Source organism: Mobula birostris, chromosome 17 (assembly GCF_030028105.1).
Source record: "Mobula birostris isolate sMobBir1 chromosome 17, sMobBir1.hap1, whole genome shotgun sequence".
NCBI lineage: Eukaryota > Metazoa > Chordata > Chondrichthyes > Myliobatiformes > Myliobatidae > Mobula > Mobula birostris.
The window spans coordinates 13,771,584-13,790,793 of NC_092386.1; the positions used below are offsets into that span (position 1 = coordinate 13,771,584).

General features: G+C 44.0%; 1 protein-coding gene across 3 annotated transcripts in view; it reads left to right on the top strand.

The window, feature by feature from the left end:
* atg10 (ATG10 autophagy related 10 homolog (S. cerevisiae)) overlaps nt 1–19,210 on the top strand; it is a 233,172-nt gene that overhangs the window by 202,813 nt on the left and 11,149 nt on the right. For 2 of the 3 annotated variants that reach the window (XM_072281042.1, XM_072281040.1), the window contains exon 7: nt 7,221–7,318. In XM_072281042.1, the coding sequence (XP_072137143.1) occupies nt 7,221–7,318 (98 nt within the window). Of the gene's footprint in view, nt 1–7,220; nt 7,319–19,210 lie in introns of those variants that run through there. The other variant, XR_011889435.1, reaches the window with a different exon arrangement.

Below are 19,210 nucleotides of genomic sequence, written 5' to 3' on the forward strand. Positions count from 1 at the left end.
CTGTAAAGATGAAGCCAAACTGAGGTTGGAGGAACAACACCTTATATTCCGTCTGGGTAGCCTCCAACCTGATGGCATGAACATCGACTTCTCTAACTTCCGCTAGGCCCCACCTCCCCCTCGTACCCCATCTGTTACTTATTTTTATGCACACGTTCTTTCTCTCACTCTCCTTTTTCTCCCTCTGTCCCTCTGAATATACCCCTTGCCCATCCTCTGGGTCCCTCCCCCCCCCCGTCTTTCTTCCCGGACCTCCTGTCCCATGATCCTCTCGTATCCCCTTTTGCCAATCACCTGTCCAGCTCTTGGCTCCATCCCTCCCCCTCCTGTCTTCTCCTATCATTTTGGATCTCCCCCTCCCCCTCCAACTTTCAAATCCCTTACTCACTCTTCCTTCAGTTAGTCCTGACGAAGGGTCTCGGCCTGAAACGTCGACTGCACCTCTTCCTAGAGATGCTGCCTGGCCTGCTGCGCTCACCAGCAACTTTTATGTGTGTTGCAATGCATATAATATTACTATATGTTACAATAGGATATATAAATACTTTAAGTTCAAAGTGATAAGTGTCACTGTAGTAGTAAGTAAGTAGTAACTGTTGTTGAACCTGGTGGTGCAAGTCCTAAGGTTCTTGTACCTTCTACCTGATGGCATTGATGAGAACAGAGCATGGCCTGGGTGGTGGGGATCTCTGGTAATGGATGCTGCTTTACTGCGACGAGGTTGCTCGTAGTAAGGCATAAGGTGGTGTTCATGGACCATTCAGAAATTTGATGTTAGACTGGAAAAAGCTGTCCCTAAAATGTTGGGTGTGTGTCTTCAGGCTTCTGTACCTCATCCCTGATGGTAGCGATGAGATAAGGGGATGAAAATTCAGCCATTGCTTTAGAATCTGTACTGTTTTCAGTTTGGTAAGTAACTGAACTCTCCAGGCAAAGAGAGTGAGGCCATTTATTGAAACAAGTTTCTGGCAGCACAGTGTAGCCTGTGATTATGCTACCACTGGAATACAAGATTTTTCAATATGACTCATCTTCAAGATGGATATCAAAGTAAGTATTGGCATTTACAAATTTTGTGTAAATCTACAAATTTCAGTTTAATATACCAAATAAAATACTAAGAATGAGCTGCAAACTTCCTGCAACATAGAAAGCAGGAAAACCTGATCCAAATGTGTAACATTTTCAGATAATTTAAAATATTTTGCTACATGTAGACGTTTGCCAACTGCTTAATATTTTTGGAAGTATTGCAATAAGCCACTCTATAAAGAACACTAAACCAGACGGCCATTTACTTTAGAACTCTACGAAAACCAGATGTAACATATTAGTAACAAAATCTCCCAGAATGAATGCACTAACAACCGTGCGTTCAGGTAATTACACTGCTTTTCAAGTCTTACAAAATTTAGTAACTTGCATCCCCTAAAAATCGCAAAAGACTTCAAAACTCAAAGACTGACTTTCTTATGCAGACAAGAGCAGAAACCCATGAGACCCTGCAAGAGTAAGCAGTTTTTGTTACTGAGAACAGCAAAAATACTTTCCTCCCTCACCTCCGTTCAGGGCCCTGAACAGGACTTGCAGGTAAGGCAGCACTTCACCTGTGAATCAGTTGGGGTTGCCTGTTGTTTGTCCGGTGCTCCAAATATGGCCTCCTCTGCATTGGTAAGGCGCAACGTAAACTGGAGGAACACCTTGCTGAGCACAACCGTTCTATCCGTCAAAAGCGGAATTTCCCAGTGGCCGACCATTTTAATTCCTATCCCCATTCCCGTTCCGCCAGGTCGGTCCACGGCCTCCTCAGAGAGGCCACCCACAGGGTGCAGGAGCAACACCTCATATTCCATCTGGGTAGCATTGAAACTGATGACATGAACATCAAATTCTCCTTCCAGTATTTTTTTTCTTTTCCCTTCCCCCTTTCCTCTTCTTCTATTCCCCACTCTGGCCTCTTAGCTCTTCTCCTCACCTCCCTATCTCCTCATCCTGGTGCCCCTCTTCCTTCCCTTTCGCCTACGGTCCAATCTCCTTTCCAATCAGATTTCTTCCTCTCCAGCCCTTTACCTTTCCCACCCACCTGACTTCACCCATCACCTTCTAGCTCTCCCTCCTCCCGCTCCCTCACCTTTTTACTCTGGTGTCTTTCCCATCCTGATGAAGGGTCTCAGCCCGAACCATGGACTGTTTATTCGTTTCCACAGATGCTGCCTGACCTGCTGAGTTCCTCCAGCATTTTGTGTGTGTTGCTCTGGATTTCCAGCAAATGCGGTATCTTGTTTTTTTTTTTCATAGTTTCATTGTAATTTGTATTTGTTAAGCAAATTTCTTCCAGTCTTTACAGCCGTTCATTCTTTAGCTCATTCTAAAGATTAAAGATTTAAAGATTACTTGTCATACATATATCAAAACATACAGTGAAATGTGTTGTTAAGCATAAACAATCAACACAGTCCAAGGAAGTGCTGAGGGCAACCCGCAAGTACTGGGAGTTACAATACTATGGCAAGGTCTCAGGTGTGCGTGTATATGTGTGCGTGTACACACACACACACACACACACACACACACACACACACACAGCTCAGCTCAGGTGTCTAAGACATTTGCACATTACTGTAAGTGCCGTGGGAATGTGTGGGACAGGTGGCGGAGAGGGAATGCCAGGTCCGGGAAGGGAAGCGGAGTGGGTTCAGACACCCCCAGTCTTGAGACACCGGGCAAGGACATTTGATTCCAAACAATTGGTGTATTGATCATTACAGAATTTGTCTCTGGTGCTTCCCGCTCCCTCCCCTCTCCATTCCCCTGTTCCCAACCATGATTCCCCTCTCCCTACCCCCTTCCCACTCTCAGTCCCATATCAGAATCAGGTTTGTCAACAATCACGTATGTCATGAAATTTTTTTTGTGGCAGCAGTACATTAACAACAGATAAAATTCCTACAGTACTGTGCAAAAGTCTTAGGCACCTAGCGACTTGCACAGTGCTGTATGCGGAATCAGGTTTTCCTGCTCTCTATGATGCAGGAAGTTTGCACCTCATTCTTAGCATTTTATTTGGTACATTATACCAAAGTTTGTAGATTTATACAAAAGTTGTAAATGCCAGTACTTTTTTACTGCCTATCTTGAAGAGAAATCACATAGAAGATGTTATGTTGAAGTTATATAAGACGTTGGTGATGCCAAATTTGGAGTATTGTGAGCCGTTCTGGTCACCAATCTGCAGGAAAGATAACAATATGATTGAAAGAGTAAGAAGAAAATTTACCTGACTTCTTCTCCCTTCCTTTCCAACCCTGATGACCAGAAACATCAATTCGGTATTAATTTCCATAGATGCTGCCTGGGCCCACTGAGTTCCTCCAGCATTTTGTGTGTGTTACTCTGGATTTCCAGCACCTGCAGAATCCCTTTTGTTTAAAATTTAAAAGGATATTGCCGTGACTTGAGCACCTGAGTTACAGGGAAAGGCTGAACAGGTTTGGACTTCATTCCCTGGACTGTAGGAGAATGAGAGGAAATTTGATAGAGACATACACAATTATGAGGGGTATAGATAGGGTCGATGCAAACAGCGTTTTTCCACTGAAGTTTGATGAGATTATAACTAGGGTTCATGGGTTAAGGGTGAAAGGTGAAATATTTAAGGAGAACCTGAGAGGGAACCTCGTCACTCAGAGGGTGGTGAGAATGTGGAGTGTGCTGCCAGTGGAATTGGTGGATGCGGGTTTAATTCCAACACTTAAGAGAAGTTTGGATAAGTACATGGATGGGAGGGGTGTGGAGGGCTATGGTGCAGGTGCAGGTTGATGGGACGAGGCAAAGTAACAGTTTAGCATGGACTAGATGGGCCAAAGGGCCTGTTTCTGTGCATAGTGCTCTGTGACTCTAAATTTAGCTCAGCAAAATTCAGCAGAAAAGATTTACCAGGATGTTGCCTGGACTTGGGGTCCAAAGAGAGGTTGCATAGAACAGGATTTTATTCGCTGTAACGTAGGGGATTGGGGGGTGAATTGACAGTGGTATTTAAGATCATGAGGGTCATAGACAGAATGAAAGCACATAGGAATGGGCTGCTAAGTATAAGAAGTTTAAGAATCAAAGGGGAAAGATTTAAAAGGGACTTGAGGGGCAACTTTGTCATCGAGAGGGTGGACGCTATATGGAACCAGCTGCTAGGGGACATGGTTGAGACAGGTACAATGGTGTAACTTAAGAAGCACTTTGATGGGTGTATGGAGGGGCAGGGCTTAGAGCAGGAGTTCCCACCCTGGGGTCCACAGACCCCTTGCTTAATGGTGTTGGTCCATGGGTTGGGAACCCCTGGCTGAGAGGGATGTGGGCCAAACATAAGAAATTGGAACTAAATGGGTGGCTACCATGGTTGGTATAGACTGGCTGGGCTGAAGAATCTGTATTGCTCTATAACTCTAAAGGGTGGAATGAGCTGCCATTAGTAGTGTTGAGGTGGCACATTACCAACAGTTAAAAGCCATGGATAGGAGAGGTTTAGAGGGCTGGAGGATGGGAGTAGCTCGTTCTGCGACACAGTCAGCTGGATGAATTGGGCCAAAGGCCCCGCTTCCATGCCATATGACTCCGTGACTCTGGTGAATATAATAGAAATACTTCTGTGCAATTCACTTGTATTTTAAACTGTTTAGAATGCTACTGCAATGAAATTGCTAATAAAGATTAAATTACATTAGCTTTATTGGTCACATGTACATGAAAGCATTGAAACATACAGTGAGATCTGTTGTTTGCATCAATGACCAACACCGTCTGAGGATTGACCAACACAGTACTGGGAGCGGCCTGCAAGTGTTGCCATGCTTCCGGTGCCGACATAGTATGCCCATAACTTGCGAACTCGTGTGTCTTTGGAATGTGGGAGGAAACTGCAGCGCCCAATGGGAGGGCTCTGCTTTTTTCCCACATTACAAAGACTACGGGTTGGGATCTGCTATGTCAGTGTTGGAAGTGTGGTGACATTCGAGGGCTGTCCCAAGCACATTCTTGGTACAAGATGATGCATTTCACTTAAAAATTGCTGGTGAATGCAGCAGGCCAGGCAGCGTCTATAGGAAGAGGTACAGTCGACGTTTCGGGCCGAGACCCTTCGTCAGGACTAACTGAAAGAAGAGATAGTAAGGGATTTGAAAGTTGGAGGGGGAGGGGGAGATCCAAAATGATAGGAGAAGACAGGAGGGGGAGGAATGGAGCCAAGAGCTGGATAGGTGATTGGCAAAAGGGATATGAGAGGATCATGGGATGGACGGGAGGCCTAGGGAGAAAGAAAGGGGGAGGGGGGAAGCCCAGAGTATAGGCAAGGAGTATAGTGAGAGAGACAGAGGGAGAAAAAGGACAGAGAGAAAAAAAAATAATAATAAAAGATTAATAAATAATGGATGGGGTACGAAGGGGAGGTGGAGCATTAACAGAAGTTAGAGAAGTCGATGTTCATGCCGTCAGGTTGGAGGCTACCCAGACGGAATATAAGGTGTTGTTCCTCCAACCTGAGTGTGGCTTCATCTTTACAGTAGAGGAGGCCGTGGATAGACATGTCAGAATGGGAATGGGATGTGGAATTAAAATGTGTGGCCACTGGGAGATCCTGCTATCTCTGGTGGACAGAGCGTAGATGTTCAGTGAAACGGTCTGGCCAATATATAGAAGGCCACATTGGGAGCATCGGATGCAGTATATCACCCCAGCCGACTCACAGGTGAAGTGTTGCCTCACCTGGAAGGACTGTCTGGGACCCTGAATGGTGGTAAGGGAGGAAGTGTAAGGGCATGTGTAGCACTTATTCTGCTTGATCAATGGAAAGGGATGGGGGGGGGGGGACGAATGGACAAGGGAGTCACGTAGAGAGCGATCCCTGCGGAAAGCGGGGGGGGGGAGGGAAAGATGTGCTTAGTGGTGGGATCCCGTTGGAGGTGGCGGAAGTTACGGAGAATGATATGTTGGACCCGGAGGCTGGTGGGGTAGTAGGTGAGGACCAGGGGAACCCTATTCCTAGTGGGGTGGCGGGAGGATGGAGTGAGAGCTTCTGTCAAGATGAAGCCACACTCAGGTTGGAGGAACAACACCTTATATTCCGTCTGGGTAGCCTCCAGCTGGTGCACATCCTGCTGCAAGCTTTCATAGTGTTTTTCACTGTCTATTACACCACCAAACTTGATGTCGTCTACACATTTGTTGAATCAGTGTACCACAGTGTCATCCGGATCAGATGACAAATAAGAATGGGCCCAACATTGATCCCTGCAGCATATCACTACTCATGGACCTCCAGTCAAAGAGGCAGCCATCTACAACCACTCTCTGGCTTCTTCCATGACGCCAATGTCTCATCCAATTTACTACCTCATCCTGAAAGGCAAACGACTGAACTTCTTGACCAATTTCCCATGCAAGACCTTGTGAAAGGCCTTGCTAAAGTCCATGCCCACAATGTTTTCTTGCTGTGTGACAAAGGCACTTGACACTTCATTGTTAATCCAGACATATAAACTCCAGCATAGCCATCCTACACTGAACATTTAATTCATTCATCAATACTAGAAATCAAAAATTAAAGCAAGTTTAAACCATAGCACCATAAGAAGTAGGAGCAGAAGTAGGCCATTTGGCCCATCAAGTCTGCTCCGCCATTCAATCATGGCTGATCCAATTCTTCCAGTCATCCCCACTCCCCTACTTTCATCCCATACCCTTTAATGCCCTGGCTAATCAAGAACCTATCTATCTCTGTCTTAAATACATCCAATGACTTTGCCTCCACAGCCGCTCGTGGCAACAAATTCCACAGGTTTACCACCCTCTGACTAAAGTAATTTCTCCACAGTTCTAAAAGGACGTCCTTCAATCCTGAAGTCATGCCCTCTTGTCCTAGACTCCCCTACCATGGGAAACAACACTGCCATATCTTATCTGTTCAGGCCTTTTAACATTTGGAATGTTTCTATGAGATCCCACCCCCCACCCCCCATTCTCCTGAACTCCAGGGAATACAGCCCAAGAGCTGTCAAATGTTCCTCATACAGTTACAATGCAAAAATGGAAAGGTCCAGGAAATAGCGCGGATATTGTCCCATTGATTCGATGCAGAGCTTAAGTTTGCAGTGAGTGTAATAGGAATAGAATGGTAAAACTTCTTTTAAATTGTTTCTTAAATATCATTTTTTTGTTCATTATTTGCACAGGAGCACCATTTACTTGGCCAGCCATTTTTTGTTCTCCATCCTTGTCGAACTTCTGAATTAATGACTCCGATAATGATTGATGCCACCCAGGAGCAGAGGTAAAGGTTCTTGATACAGTGAGCTTGTTGAGCTATTAACATTGGCACCAACTGAACAAAGGTAAATTAAATTAGAATTAAGACAATGAAAATTGAGTTTTTTTCCCTTTTTAACCAATTGAATCTCTGGTAAATGATTCATAAATCATCTGACTTGGAGCAAAAAGAATGAAAGCAGGTTAAGGTTCAATTCAAATTTATTCAAGTATGTATGCAGTATACAACTCTGAGATACGTCTTCTCCAGTCAGCCACCAAACCAAGAAAACCGTGGAAGCCGTTCAAAAACAATCAACCTCCATACACAAAAAAAACAAATTGCGCAAACGACAACAAGAAAATCAACCCCACCCCCACCCCACACATACAAAAAACAAATCGCATGAACGGCAACAAGGAAGAACAGGCGAAAACACCGAATATTAAAACGTATTACTTCAAATTCAGATTTATTTATCACATGTACATCGAAACATACAGTGAAATGTGTCATTTGCTTAAACAACCGGAACACCCGAACGAGGTGCCCACACGTTCCAGCGCCAGCATAGCATGCCCACAATGTTTCATCGAACAACACCAGCAGCAACAACAACGAGATAACGACAGCAAAACGAGCCACTCTCATATCCCTCCCACCTTCCTGCTCACTTAGACAGTACTCCAATCCAAGGACTAGCCAGCTCCTGGCCTCCAGGCCTTACTTGTTTTTTGACTGTTTTGTTCATTTTTGTCTTGTTTCAGAACCTCAGCTGATTTTTTTATTATCCATATGCAGAAACTGCATGTTTATGACCTTCATTATAAGCGACACAACGCTTGATTTATGGTTCAGTCAGTTTTTTTAGATTGGCAAGGGGACTATAAAATTTAAATAATGGTTTATTTAAAATGGCACCTTTCTGTCGGTAAATCTCATAGTTATCTTGGGTGCTCTGCCTCAAAGCTTTATAAAATGTTTATAAGAGGTTGTTGTGTTTTGAATTATTTCCTTTCATTGTTGAGTCGTCGCTTCCTTCAGAACAACTATCGCTGAACTTCAGCAAGGTGGCAACTGAAACACCCAGAAGTAATTATTGTCCAGCAACACAAGACAAGATATACTTTGAACGCGTGGAGACTTTTGGTGTATTATTAAAAAGAAAACAGTCCTCAAAGTATAGAATTAGAGAGTGTGCACTAATAGTTCCCTATATGTCAACAAATGTTGCAAAATAACCAGATTAACTTGTTTGTTCTTCTCAAGTTTTGATCTATCCATCACATTCTATCAAAATCATAGATTAATGATTTTTCAAGGTTTAGTCCTCTGTAGTCTTAGAAGATGTACATTACATTATCCGACTCATCCTGTATAATGAGACGAGCTGCAGACTCTGAAAGAAAGACGGTGATTCAGAATAATTCCCTCCTCCTTGTGCACAGAATGGATAGCTGGCCTAATTCAGATTTCTAATGATGGCCTTCATCTTCATTTGGCAACACATTTGCATCGTTATATGTTTCACTGCTGTTCTATTTTAAAACGGGTCACATCACGAGAAGATTGTATTTGGATTTGCTGATTTTGACTGGGTTATTCCAGAACCTAAATATCTCTGTTATTTTATGTACAGTGTTAGAAATTGTAAAGTATGCTGGCTTTTTTCCAATAGCCTTATTCATTTTTGCATCTTATCACAGAAATATGTTTCTCACCAGTAACTGCACTTTAGAAGTTATCCATTGGTTAAGCTGCACTTTATTCAATTCTAAAGTCATGATACATAGAAGGGTAGGTTCTCTCATTATCTACAATAGGGTATAAATGAGCAGGGATCTACTTGATGTCAGAATTAGAATAAAATGGAAGTGAGATATGACAACTCTTCTCCTACATTCTGCCCTGAGCCATGACTTTGCAGATTCTCTGACCTGGAAAATGTCCTTTTCACAAACTCCAGTGGTTCCAAGAAAGTGTTTGAATACAGCTAGCAGACAGTGCATTTCTGGGTGGCTCAACGTAGAACACAAGAAATTCTGCAGATGCTGGAAATCTAAAGCACACAAAATACTCGAGGAACTCAGCATCTATGAAAATGAATAATCAGTTGACATTTCAGGAACAAAGACCATTACTGCACAGTACAGGCCCTTCAGCCCAAGAAGCTGTGCTGAATTTTTAACCTAGTTTAAGGTCAATCTAACCCTTCCTACTGTGGTACTAGAAAGTTTGTAGAATTTTCTCTGTTTCTGCATAAATATGATCTAAAATGTGATCAGATCTTCATGTAAGTCCTAAAACTAGATAAAGTGAACCCAATTAAATGAACAACACAAAAAGCATTATACTTGTTCATTTACTTATTGAGAAAAATGATCCAATATTACATGTATTTGTTGGAAAAAGTATGTGAACCTCCGGGGTAATGCCGGTCTTGAATGGAGGAAACTCAGTACTGTTGCTACTCTCCCTAGGAGTGGGCATCCTGCAAAGAACACACCAGGAGTGCAATGTGCAGCGCTGAAGGAGGTGAAAAAGAACCCAAGGGTAAAAGCAAAAGACCTGCAGAAATCTCTAGAACTTGCTAAAGTCTCTGCTCATGTGTGCACTATATAAAAAAAACACTGAACAAGAGTGGTGTTCATGGAAGGATAGCACGGAGGAAGCCACTGCTCTCAAAAAAAAAATTGCTGCAGGTTTTTAAAGGACCACCTGGATGTTCAATGGTTCTCAGGCAACGTTCTGTGGACAGATGAGACAGAAGTTGAACGTTTTGGCAGAAGTGCAGATTGATATGTTTGGAGGAAAATGGGCACTGCACACGAACACTAAAACCTCATCCCAACTGTGAAGCACGGTGGAAGGAGCATCATGGTTTGGGGCTGATTTGCTGCCTCAGGGCCTGGGCAGCTTGTCATCATTGAGGGAACAATGAATTCAATATTTATATCAAGACATTTTACAGGAGAATGTCAGGGTAGCAGTCCGTCACCTGAAGCTTAATAGAAGTTATATAATGCAACAAGACAGCAATCCAAAAGACAAGAGTAAATCAATAACAGAATGGTTTAAAAAGAAGAAAATTTATGTTTTAGAAAAAAACAAAGTTCTGGGCCAGCTGCTGGCACAACGACATCGGCGCGGGACCCGGGAGTGGAGGTTCCTGGGTTCGAAACTAGTCGGGTCCGCCCCTGAGTACGCTTTCCATCTGTGCCGGGTTGAGTGTCAAGACCGCAATGCGACCTCATAAAATAAAGGGAAAATACTGCAAAAATGTCTGTGTGAGGAGTGGCGCGCCACACAGTCTCTCTCTCGCTCCGTGCCTTGTAAAACCATGAAAAATCCATCATCACGGACGCACGTGCGGACACGCAGACGCACACGACAGACTCGCATGCAAGCAGGCACACGCCAAAAAAAAAAGAAAGGAAAAACCAAAGTCCTGACCTTAATCCTGCAGAAATGTTGTGGAAGGACCTGAAGCAAACAGTTCATGCAAGGAAGCCCACCAACATCCCAGAGTTAAAGCAGATTTGTAAAGAGGAATGGCCTAAAATTTCTCCAATCTGATGTACAGAACTGATCAACAGTTACTGGAAAAGTTTGGTTGAAGTTATTCTTGTTCAAGGGGGTCACACCAGTTACTAAAAGCAAAGGTTCACATACTTTTTTCCAACAAGTATTGGATCATTTTTCTTAATAAATAAATGTTCTTTGTTATTTATTTAACTGGGTTCTCTTTGTCTAGTTTTAGGAATTACGTGAAGATCTGATCACATTTTGGGTCATATTTATGCAGAAATAGAGAAAATTCTACCGGGTTCACAAACTCCGAGCAGCACTGTATATAATCATCCATGTGCCTGCCTAGGATTTGCTTAAATGCCCCTGGCAGGGCTGGGATGGTGTTAGAGAGAGATACATTAGGGGCACTTAAGACAGTTGAGAGGTCAATCAGCTTCACACTTAGTGAAAGTCGGAAATTTATCCCAACATCAGGTGTACAGAATTATGAGGGGTATAAATCGGGTGAATGCATGCAGGTTCTTTCCACTGAGGTTGCATGAGACCAGAAGTAGAAGTCATCGTTTAAGGGGGAAAGGTGAAATATTTAAGGAGAGATTGAGGGGGAGCTTCTTTGCTCAGAGGAAGGTGCAAGTGGGAACGAGCTGCCAGTGGAAGAGGTGGTTGTGGGTTCAGATTCAACATTTAAGGGAAGTTTGGATAGGAGGGCTATAGATGGGTATGGACCTGGCATGGGTCAATGAGACGAGGCAGAATAATGTTCTAGCACAGACTAGGACACGCACTAATGTTTCAGTGACTCTATGACTATCACGATGTCATGTTCAGCTTATTTAAGATTCAGATTCAGATTTATTTCATCACAGGCACATCAAAACACACAGTAAAAAGCTTTCTTTGCATTAACAAGCAACAAGAAGGATGTGGGGGGGGGGCAGCCCGCTAGTGCTGTTATCCAAGACATCAGTCTGAGGAAATGCTACCTTGCTGCACTACTTTAGACTGAGCCCACTCCACATGTCTAGCCGCTTTCAGCCTTTCTTCCGACTCCAGTTTACGATGTGGCCTTAGAAAGGGCAAGTTAGTCCATGTATGCCTGAACGTTCAACACCACAGAAACACTCTGAGCCCCGTCCAACATGGGTCACTTGTAGTCCAGGAGAGTGTTAGACAGATCTATACCTACTTCACAGGAATGTACAAGATGATAAGACGAGTGTACAACCAGAGGCGGAAATGCCTAATAGAAAAGAGCATAATTTTAAGGTGACTGGGAGGATAGTATAGGGGGATGACAGAGGTAAGTTTTTATCCTACAGAGAGTGGTGGGTGTGTGCAACGTGCTGTCAGGAGTGGTGGTGGAGGCAGATACATCAGAGACATTTTAGAGATTCTTAGGGAGGCACATGGAAGTTAGAAAAATTGAGGGTTGTGTGGGAAGGAAGGGTTAGTTTGATCTGAGAGTAGGTTAAAGATCTGGCACAACATTGAGCCTGTACTCTGCTGTAATGTTCTGTGTTGTACTTCATTTATTTTTATAGAGTGCTGCAAATTTGTTATGAAATAGTTAGTTTCAATTTCTCATAAACTCAAGTAAATACTTTTCCCAAAAATCATTGGATATCTCTATCACTGAAGAACCCGTATATTTTGTAGAATTCTAACCTTAAAGCCAAGTTTATACCAGCTTGGATTTTCCTTTCCTTCTGAGAACAAATCCTTTATCCACTGAAACTCATCCAAGAAATTGGACACTTGAGGCCAGAAGGTGTTCTTGCAGGGTGAGCCGCAAACAAGATTAGCTCCATATGGTAACATTTATCAGTCAGGAGCGGTTCAGAACTGACCTACCGTTAGACTAGCTTCAGCCCCTGTGATTGATTACACATTGAAGGGATATAAGGCAGTTAATATGTAGACTGTAAAGCTGTTTCAGTTCTATGCTACACTTGAAGTAAGAGCACTTATTGACGCCCCTGGTGCATGGGCGCCTGATTACTAATCTTAGATCTTTTGAGGAATCGGAGATAAATGTGCAGAAGCTTCTTTCAGCAGAGACTGTTATTTGTGGGGTGAGGGGAGGAATGTTGATCATTTTCAGGTTTGTTTTCTCAAAGTACAGCCTGAAGATTATCCTTATTTGTCATGTGTATAACGAAACATACAGTGAAATGCATTGTTTGTGTCAATGCCCAACGCAGTATGAGGATGTGATGGGGGCAGCCCACAAGTATTGGCATGCTTCTGGGGCCAGCAGAACCTACTCACAACTCCATGGGGGCAGCATGGTAGTGTAATAGTTAGCACAATGCTTTCCAGTACAGTTCTGGGTTCAATTCCCACCGCTGCCTGTAAGGGGTTTGTACGTTCTGCCTGTAAGGAGTCCGTGTGTGGGTTTCCTCTGGGTGGGTGATCCAGTTTCCTTCCACCATCCAAAGTTGTACCAGTTGGTAGGTTAATTGGTCACACGATTAGGCTAAGATTAACTTGGGGGATTGCTGGGCGTCCGCACTGTATCTCAGTAAATAAATAAATAACTCGCTAACCCTAACCCAATTGGGAGATGAATTCTCCTCACTCCTTCCGAACGCTCTGCTCTCCACTCCCTCCGCACTAATCCTAACCTTATTATTAAACCCGCCGATAAGGGGGTTGCTGTTGTAGTCTGGCGTACTGACCTCTACCTTGCTGAGGCACAGCGACAACTCGCGGATACCTCCTCTTATTTACCCCTCGATCGTGACCCCACTAAGGAGCACCAGGCCATTGTCTCCCACACCATCACCGACTTTATCCGCTCAGGGGATCTCCCATCCACTGCTACCAACCTTATAGTTCCCACACCCCGCACTTCCCGTTTCTACCTCCTACCCAAGATCCACAAACCTGCCTGTCCTGGCCGACCTATTGTCTCAGCTTGCTCCTGCCCCACCGAACTCATTTCTGCATACCTCGACACTGTTTTATCACCCCTTGTTCAATCCCTTCCGACCTATGTTCGTGACACTTCTCACGCTCTTAAACTTTTCGATGATTTTAAGTTCCCTGGCCCTCACCGCTTTATTTTCACCATGGATGTCCAGTCCTTATATACTTCCATCCCCCATCAGGAAGGTCTCAAAGCTCTACGCTTCTTTTTGGATTCCAGACCTAATCAGTTCCCCTCTACCACCACTCTGCTCCGTCTAGCGGAATTAGTCCTTACTCTTAATAATTTCTCCTTTGGCTCCTCCCACTTCCTCCAAACTAAAGGTGTAGCTATGGGCACCCGTATGGGTCCTAGCTATGCCTGCCTTTTTGTTGGGTTTGTGGAACAATCTATGTTCCGTGCCTGTTCTGGTATCTGTCCCCCACTTTTCCTTCGCTACATCGACGACTGCATTGGCGCTGCTTCCTGCACACATGCAGAACTCATTGACTTTATTAACTTTGCCTCCAACTTTCACCCTGCCCTCAAGTTTACCTGGTCCATTTCCGACACCTCCCTCCCCTTTCTAGATCTTTCTGTCTCTGTCTCTGGAGACAGCTTATCCACTGATGTCTACTATAAGCCTACTGACTCTCACAGTTATCTGGACTATTCCTCTTCTCACCCTGTCTCTTGCAAAAACGCCATCCCCTTCTCACAATTCCTCCGTCTCCGCCGCATCTGCTCTCAGGATGAGGCTTTTCATTCTAGGACGAGGGAGATGTCTTCATTTTTTAAAGAAAGGGGCTTCCCTTCCTCCACTATCAACTCTGCTCTTAAACGCATCTCCCCCATTTCACGTACATCTGCTCTCACTCCATCCTCCCGCCACCCCACTAGGAATAGGGTTCCCCTGGTCCTCACCTACCACCCCACCAGCCTCCGGGTCCAACATATTATTCTCCGTAACTTCCGCCACCTCCAACAGGATCCCACCACTAAGCACATCTTTCCCTCCCCCCCCCTGCATTCCGCAGAGATCGCTCCCTACGCAACTTCCTTGTCCATTCGTCCCCCCCATCCCTCCCCACTGATCTCCCTCCTGGCACTTATCCGTGTAAGCGGAACAAGTGCTACACATGCCCTTACACTTCCTCCCTTACCACCATTCAGGGCCCCAAACAGTCCTTCCAGGTGAGGCAACACTTCACCCGTGAGTTGACGGGGGTGACATACTGTGTCCGGTGCTCCCGATGTGGCCTTCTATATATTGGCGAGACCCGACGCAGACTGGGAGACCGCTTTGCTGAACATCTACGCTCTGTCCGCCAGAGAAAGCAGGATCTCCCAGTGGCCACACATTTTAATTCCACATCCCATTCCCATTCTGACATGTCTATCCACGGCCTCCTCTACTGTAAAGATGAAGCCACACTCAGGTTGGAGGAACAACACCTTATATTCCGTCTGGGTAGCCTCCAACCTGATGGCATGAACATCGACTTCTCTAACTTCCGCTAGGCCCCACCTCCCCCTCGTACCCCATCTGTTACTTATTTTTATGCACACGTTCTTTCTCTCACTCTTCTTTTTCTCCCTCTGTCCCTCTGAATATACCTCTTGCCCATCCTCTGGGTCCCCCCCCACTTGTCTTTCTTCCCGGACCTCCTGTCCCATGATCCTCTCGTATCCCCTTTTGCCAATCACCTGTCCAGCTCTTGGCTCCATCCCTCCGCCTCCTGTCTTCTCCTATCATTTTGGATCTCCCCCTCCCCCTCCAACTTTCAAATCCCTTACTCACTCTTCCTTCAGTTAGTCCTGACGAAGGGTCTCGGCCTGAAACGTCGACTGTACCTCTTCCTAGATATACTGCCTGGCCTGCTGCGTTCACCAGCAACTTTGATGTGTGTTGCTTGAATTTCCAGCATCTGCAGAATTCCTGTTGTTTGGGAGATCAATAGTAGTGTTGGCGCGTGGCCAAGTGGTTAAGGTGTTCGTCTAGTGATTCGAAGGTCGCTAGTTTGAGCCTTGGCTGAGGCAGCGTGTGTGTCCTTGAGCAAGGCACTTAGCCACACATTGCTCTGCGACAACACCAGTGCCAAGCTGTATGGGTCCTAATGCCCTTCCCTTGGACAACATTGGTGTTGTGGAGAGGGGAGACTTGCAGCATGGGCAACTGCTGGTCTTCCATACAACCTTGCCCAGGTCTGCGCCCTGGATACTTTCCAAGGCGCAAATCCATGGTCTTATGAGCCTAACGGATGCCAAAAACCCTAACCCAGATGTTTTTGGTCTGTGGGAGGAAACTGGAACATCTAGAGGAAACCCACATGGTCACTGGGAGAAACTGCAAACTCTTCACAAACTCTTTGAACTCCTAGCGCTGTAAAACATTGTGGTAACCACTGCCCTAGCCTAATTTACTATGTTTAGTAGAACCAGAGCACTCGGAGGAAACACACATAGTCACAGAGAGAACATACAAACTCCTCTCAGACAGCGGCGGAAATTGAAATCCAATCCGTGATATTTGGTGCTGTAAAGCATCGCCCTGACTGCTACACAACCATGCCATCTAAATCTGACTTACTATGTTTAGTAAAGTTTTTTTTAGGCATCCGTTAGTCATGCAAGACCATGGATCTGCTCCTGGAAAGTCTTCACTTTCCAGGGCGCAGGCCTGGGCAAGGTTGTATGGAAGACCAGCAGTTGCCCATGCTGCAAGTCTCCCCTCTCCACGACACCAATGTTGTCCAAGGGAAGGGCATTAGGACCCATACAGCTTGGCACCAGTGTCGTCGCAGATTAAGTGCCTTGCTCAAGGACACAACACGTTCCCTCAGCTGGGGCTCGAACTCATAACCTTCGGGTCGCTAGTCCAATGCCTTAACCACTTGGCCACATGTAAAGTTAACAGAACAACAATAGGTGCATAGTTACTGCAGCCTTATTCTCTTAGTAATACCTGTCATCATACCCTCTCTCTCTCAAAAACTGATTCCAAATGTCAGATCTCAATATTGCATTTAAAATACGTTCACTAATTAATTGAAGAAAGCCATTGGGGAGTAGATGGAAGAATATATTAGAGCATCTAATAGCACAAGATGGGTGACAGGCTGAAGATGTGTCTCTGCCAAAGGAGGTGTAAGGTGCTCCTTCCCTCCACTGGCCTGCAGGTCACCCTTGGACAAGGTGTACCACCTACAGGATCAGGGTTACATTGAAGCCATGAGAGCAGGTGGTGCCTATCACGAGTCCTGATTAATGGACCACAGACAATCTCTGAAGAGTTTGATAATGGCTGGGGTCTCCCAACTTGTAAAGACACTGCCCAGAAGGCAATGGCTAACCACTTCTGTAGAAAAAATTTGCCAAGAACAATTATGGTCATGGAAAGACAATGATCACCCACCTCATACAGCACGGCACATATTGAATGAAAGAATAACACAAGGGAATGGGAAACAAGAATCCTCAAACTATAAAATCCAGTTTTATTTCAAAGTCAGGATCCTGGAAAAAGAGAAAAATCCAAGTCAAGAATTTTTAAAAGAAACTCCGGCCTTAAGGCAAAAACTTTAATAAACCCAACAATTTGGTAGATAACTTTTATCATATTAGTGTCATATATGATTATTTTGAAAATGTTAGATAGTTAGATCTTTTGGATGTTAACATTTTCAGTTACTTTTGGAAGAAAGATCAATTAGGAAAATTAGCCGGTAGTGTTTTAATTTGTTTATTGAACTCGGTAGAGGTCATACAGAAACAGGTACTTCTGAAAGTGAGTGATTATATTGTGGAAAAGTAACAAAAAATTTACAACAGTAAATTACCGGTCACAAATGTAGCAATTACTTAATGGAATAAATATAGTCTTCAGTTAAAGAAAGTTTAGTGGTCAGTGATGGTTGCAATGGGACCTGAACCATCATTATAAACTTATCTCTTTAAATCTTCCCTGGACCCAAATGTATAATGAAAAATACTAATGGAAAATTGCCAAGTGAAATTACATCCTTCTTTTAGTTTTGGCACTAGATTGGGGCGCTGTGCCAGTTTAGCGGTTAGCGTGACCCTAGTACAGCTCAGGGTGTTCTGGAATTTGGAGTTCAATCCTGGCACTGTCGGTAAGGAGTTTGTACTTTCTATCCAGGAGTGCATGGGTTTCCTCTGGGTGCTCCGGTTTCATCCCAGATTCCAAAGGCATTCCAGTTAGTGGGTTAATAGGGCTAGTGGTAAATAGGTGGGTTGCCGGTCAGTGGAGCTTGTTGGGTGGAAGGACCTGTTCTGCTTTGTATCTCTAACTAAATACATAAACAGAGTAAAGGACCAGTTTTAAATCACTTGCTTAAATAATGGATCTGAAATATTGATCTCCCAATTGGAATTCTGTGTTGGGAAAATGGATTGTTCATAAGAATAGCAGATATACTTCAATCAGATGCAGTATAGAGAAAGTTTTTTAAAAATATATCCTACATAGCTAGCCTTAGACTGAAATTTAGAAAGTTTCCACGTTGGTGGAGTTTTATCAGTTTTAAACTATACAATGTGAAAAGACATTGCAGAGCGAAATAATACTGCCTATAGTGTTAACCAGTCTCTGAAATGATGCTGCAGATTATTAGTATATGAAGATAAAGCATGAATCAATGTATCTTGAATAGGTTAGAAACCCACAAACATAATTTGAGACGATTGCCAGACATTGTCAGTCAGGGTATTGGACTATATATATGTTTTTTCAAGTGAATATGCTTCCTTGCGCGCTATTTTGATTGTTGCTTGCTATTTTGAAGTTTGCTTGCTCTCTTGAATGTTTTGTACGTTGTCCCCAGAGGAACACAGTCTCGTTCATCTGCACCTATGAATGGTTTGAATGATAATTAAATGTAGTTTGATTTGATTTGAAATGTTTGTACTCAAACACCTGTCCAATTGTGTACTGTCAGTTCCTACATGAAGCTCATAATTTATCACTACAAATGCATTTTTCTCTCTGATTGTGATCACGCAAAATCCCCAATTGTCCATCTTCCTCAGCAATGTAATTGGATTTAAACCTGCTAGGTGTTTAAAGCCACAAAACAGTAATATCAAGGAAGAGGTAGCCCAGTTCTAGATTACAAAAATTCCCCAAAATGGTGCAGAAGATGAACAAAAATGCTAAATCTTTCTGCCTGCTTTCTTGTTTATTGGTAGCAAAGAAGGTTGTTGAGGTGACTTGACAGAGGTGTAAAAGAAGATGCGCAGATCGAATGGACAACCAGAGACTTTTTCCAAGGCTGGAAATGGTTAATTCAATGGGGCATAATTTTAAGGTGATTGGAGGAAAGTATGGGGGTGAGTGGTTGTCAGAGGTAAATTTTTTACACAGAGAGTGGTGGGTGCTCTGCCAGGGGTGGTGGTAGAGGCAAATACGTTAAGGACAGAGACTCATGGGTGAAACAAAACTGGTGGGGTATGTAGAA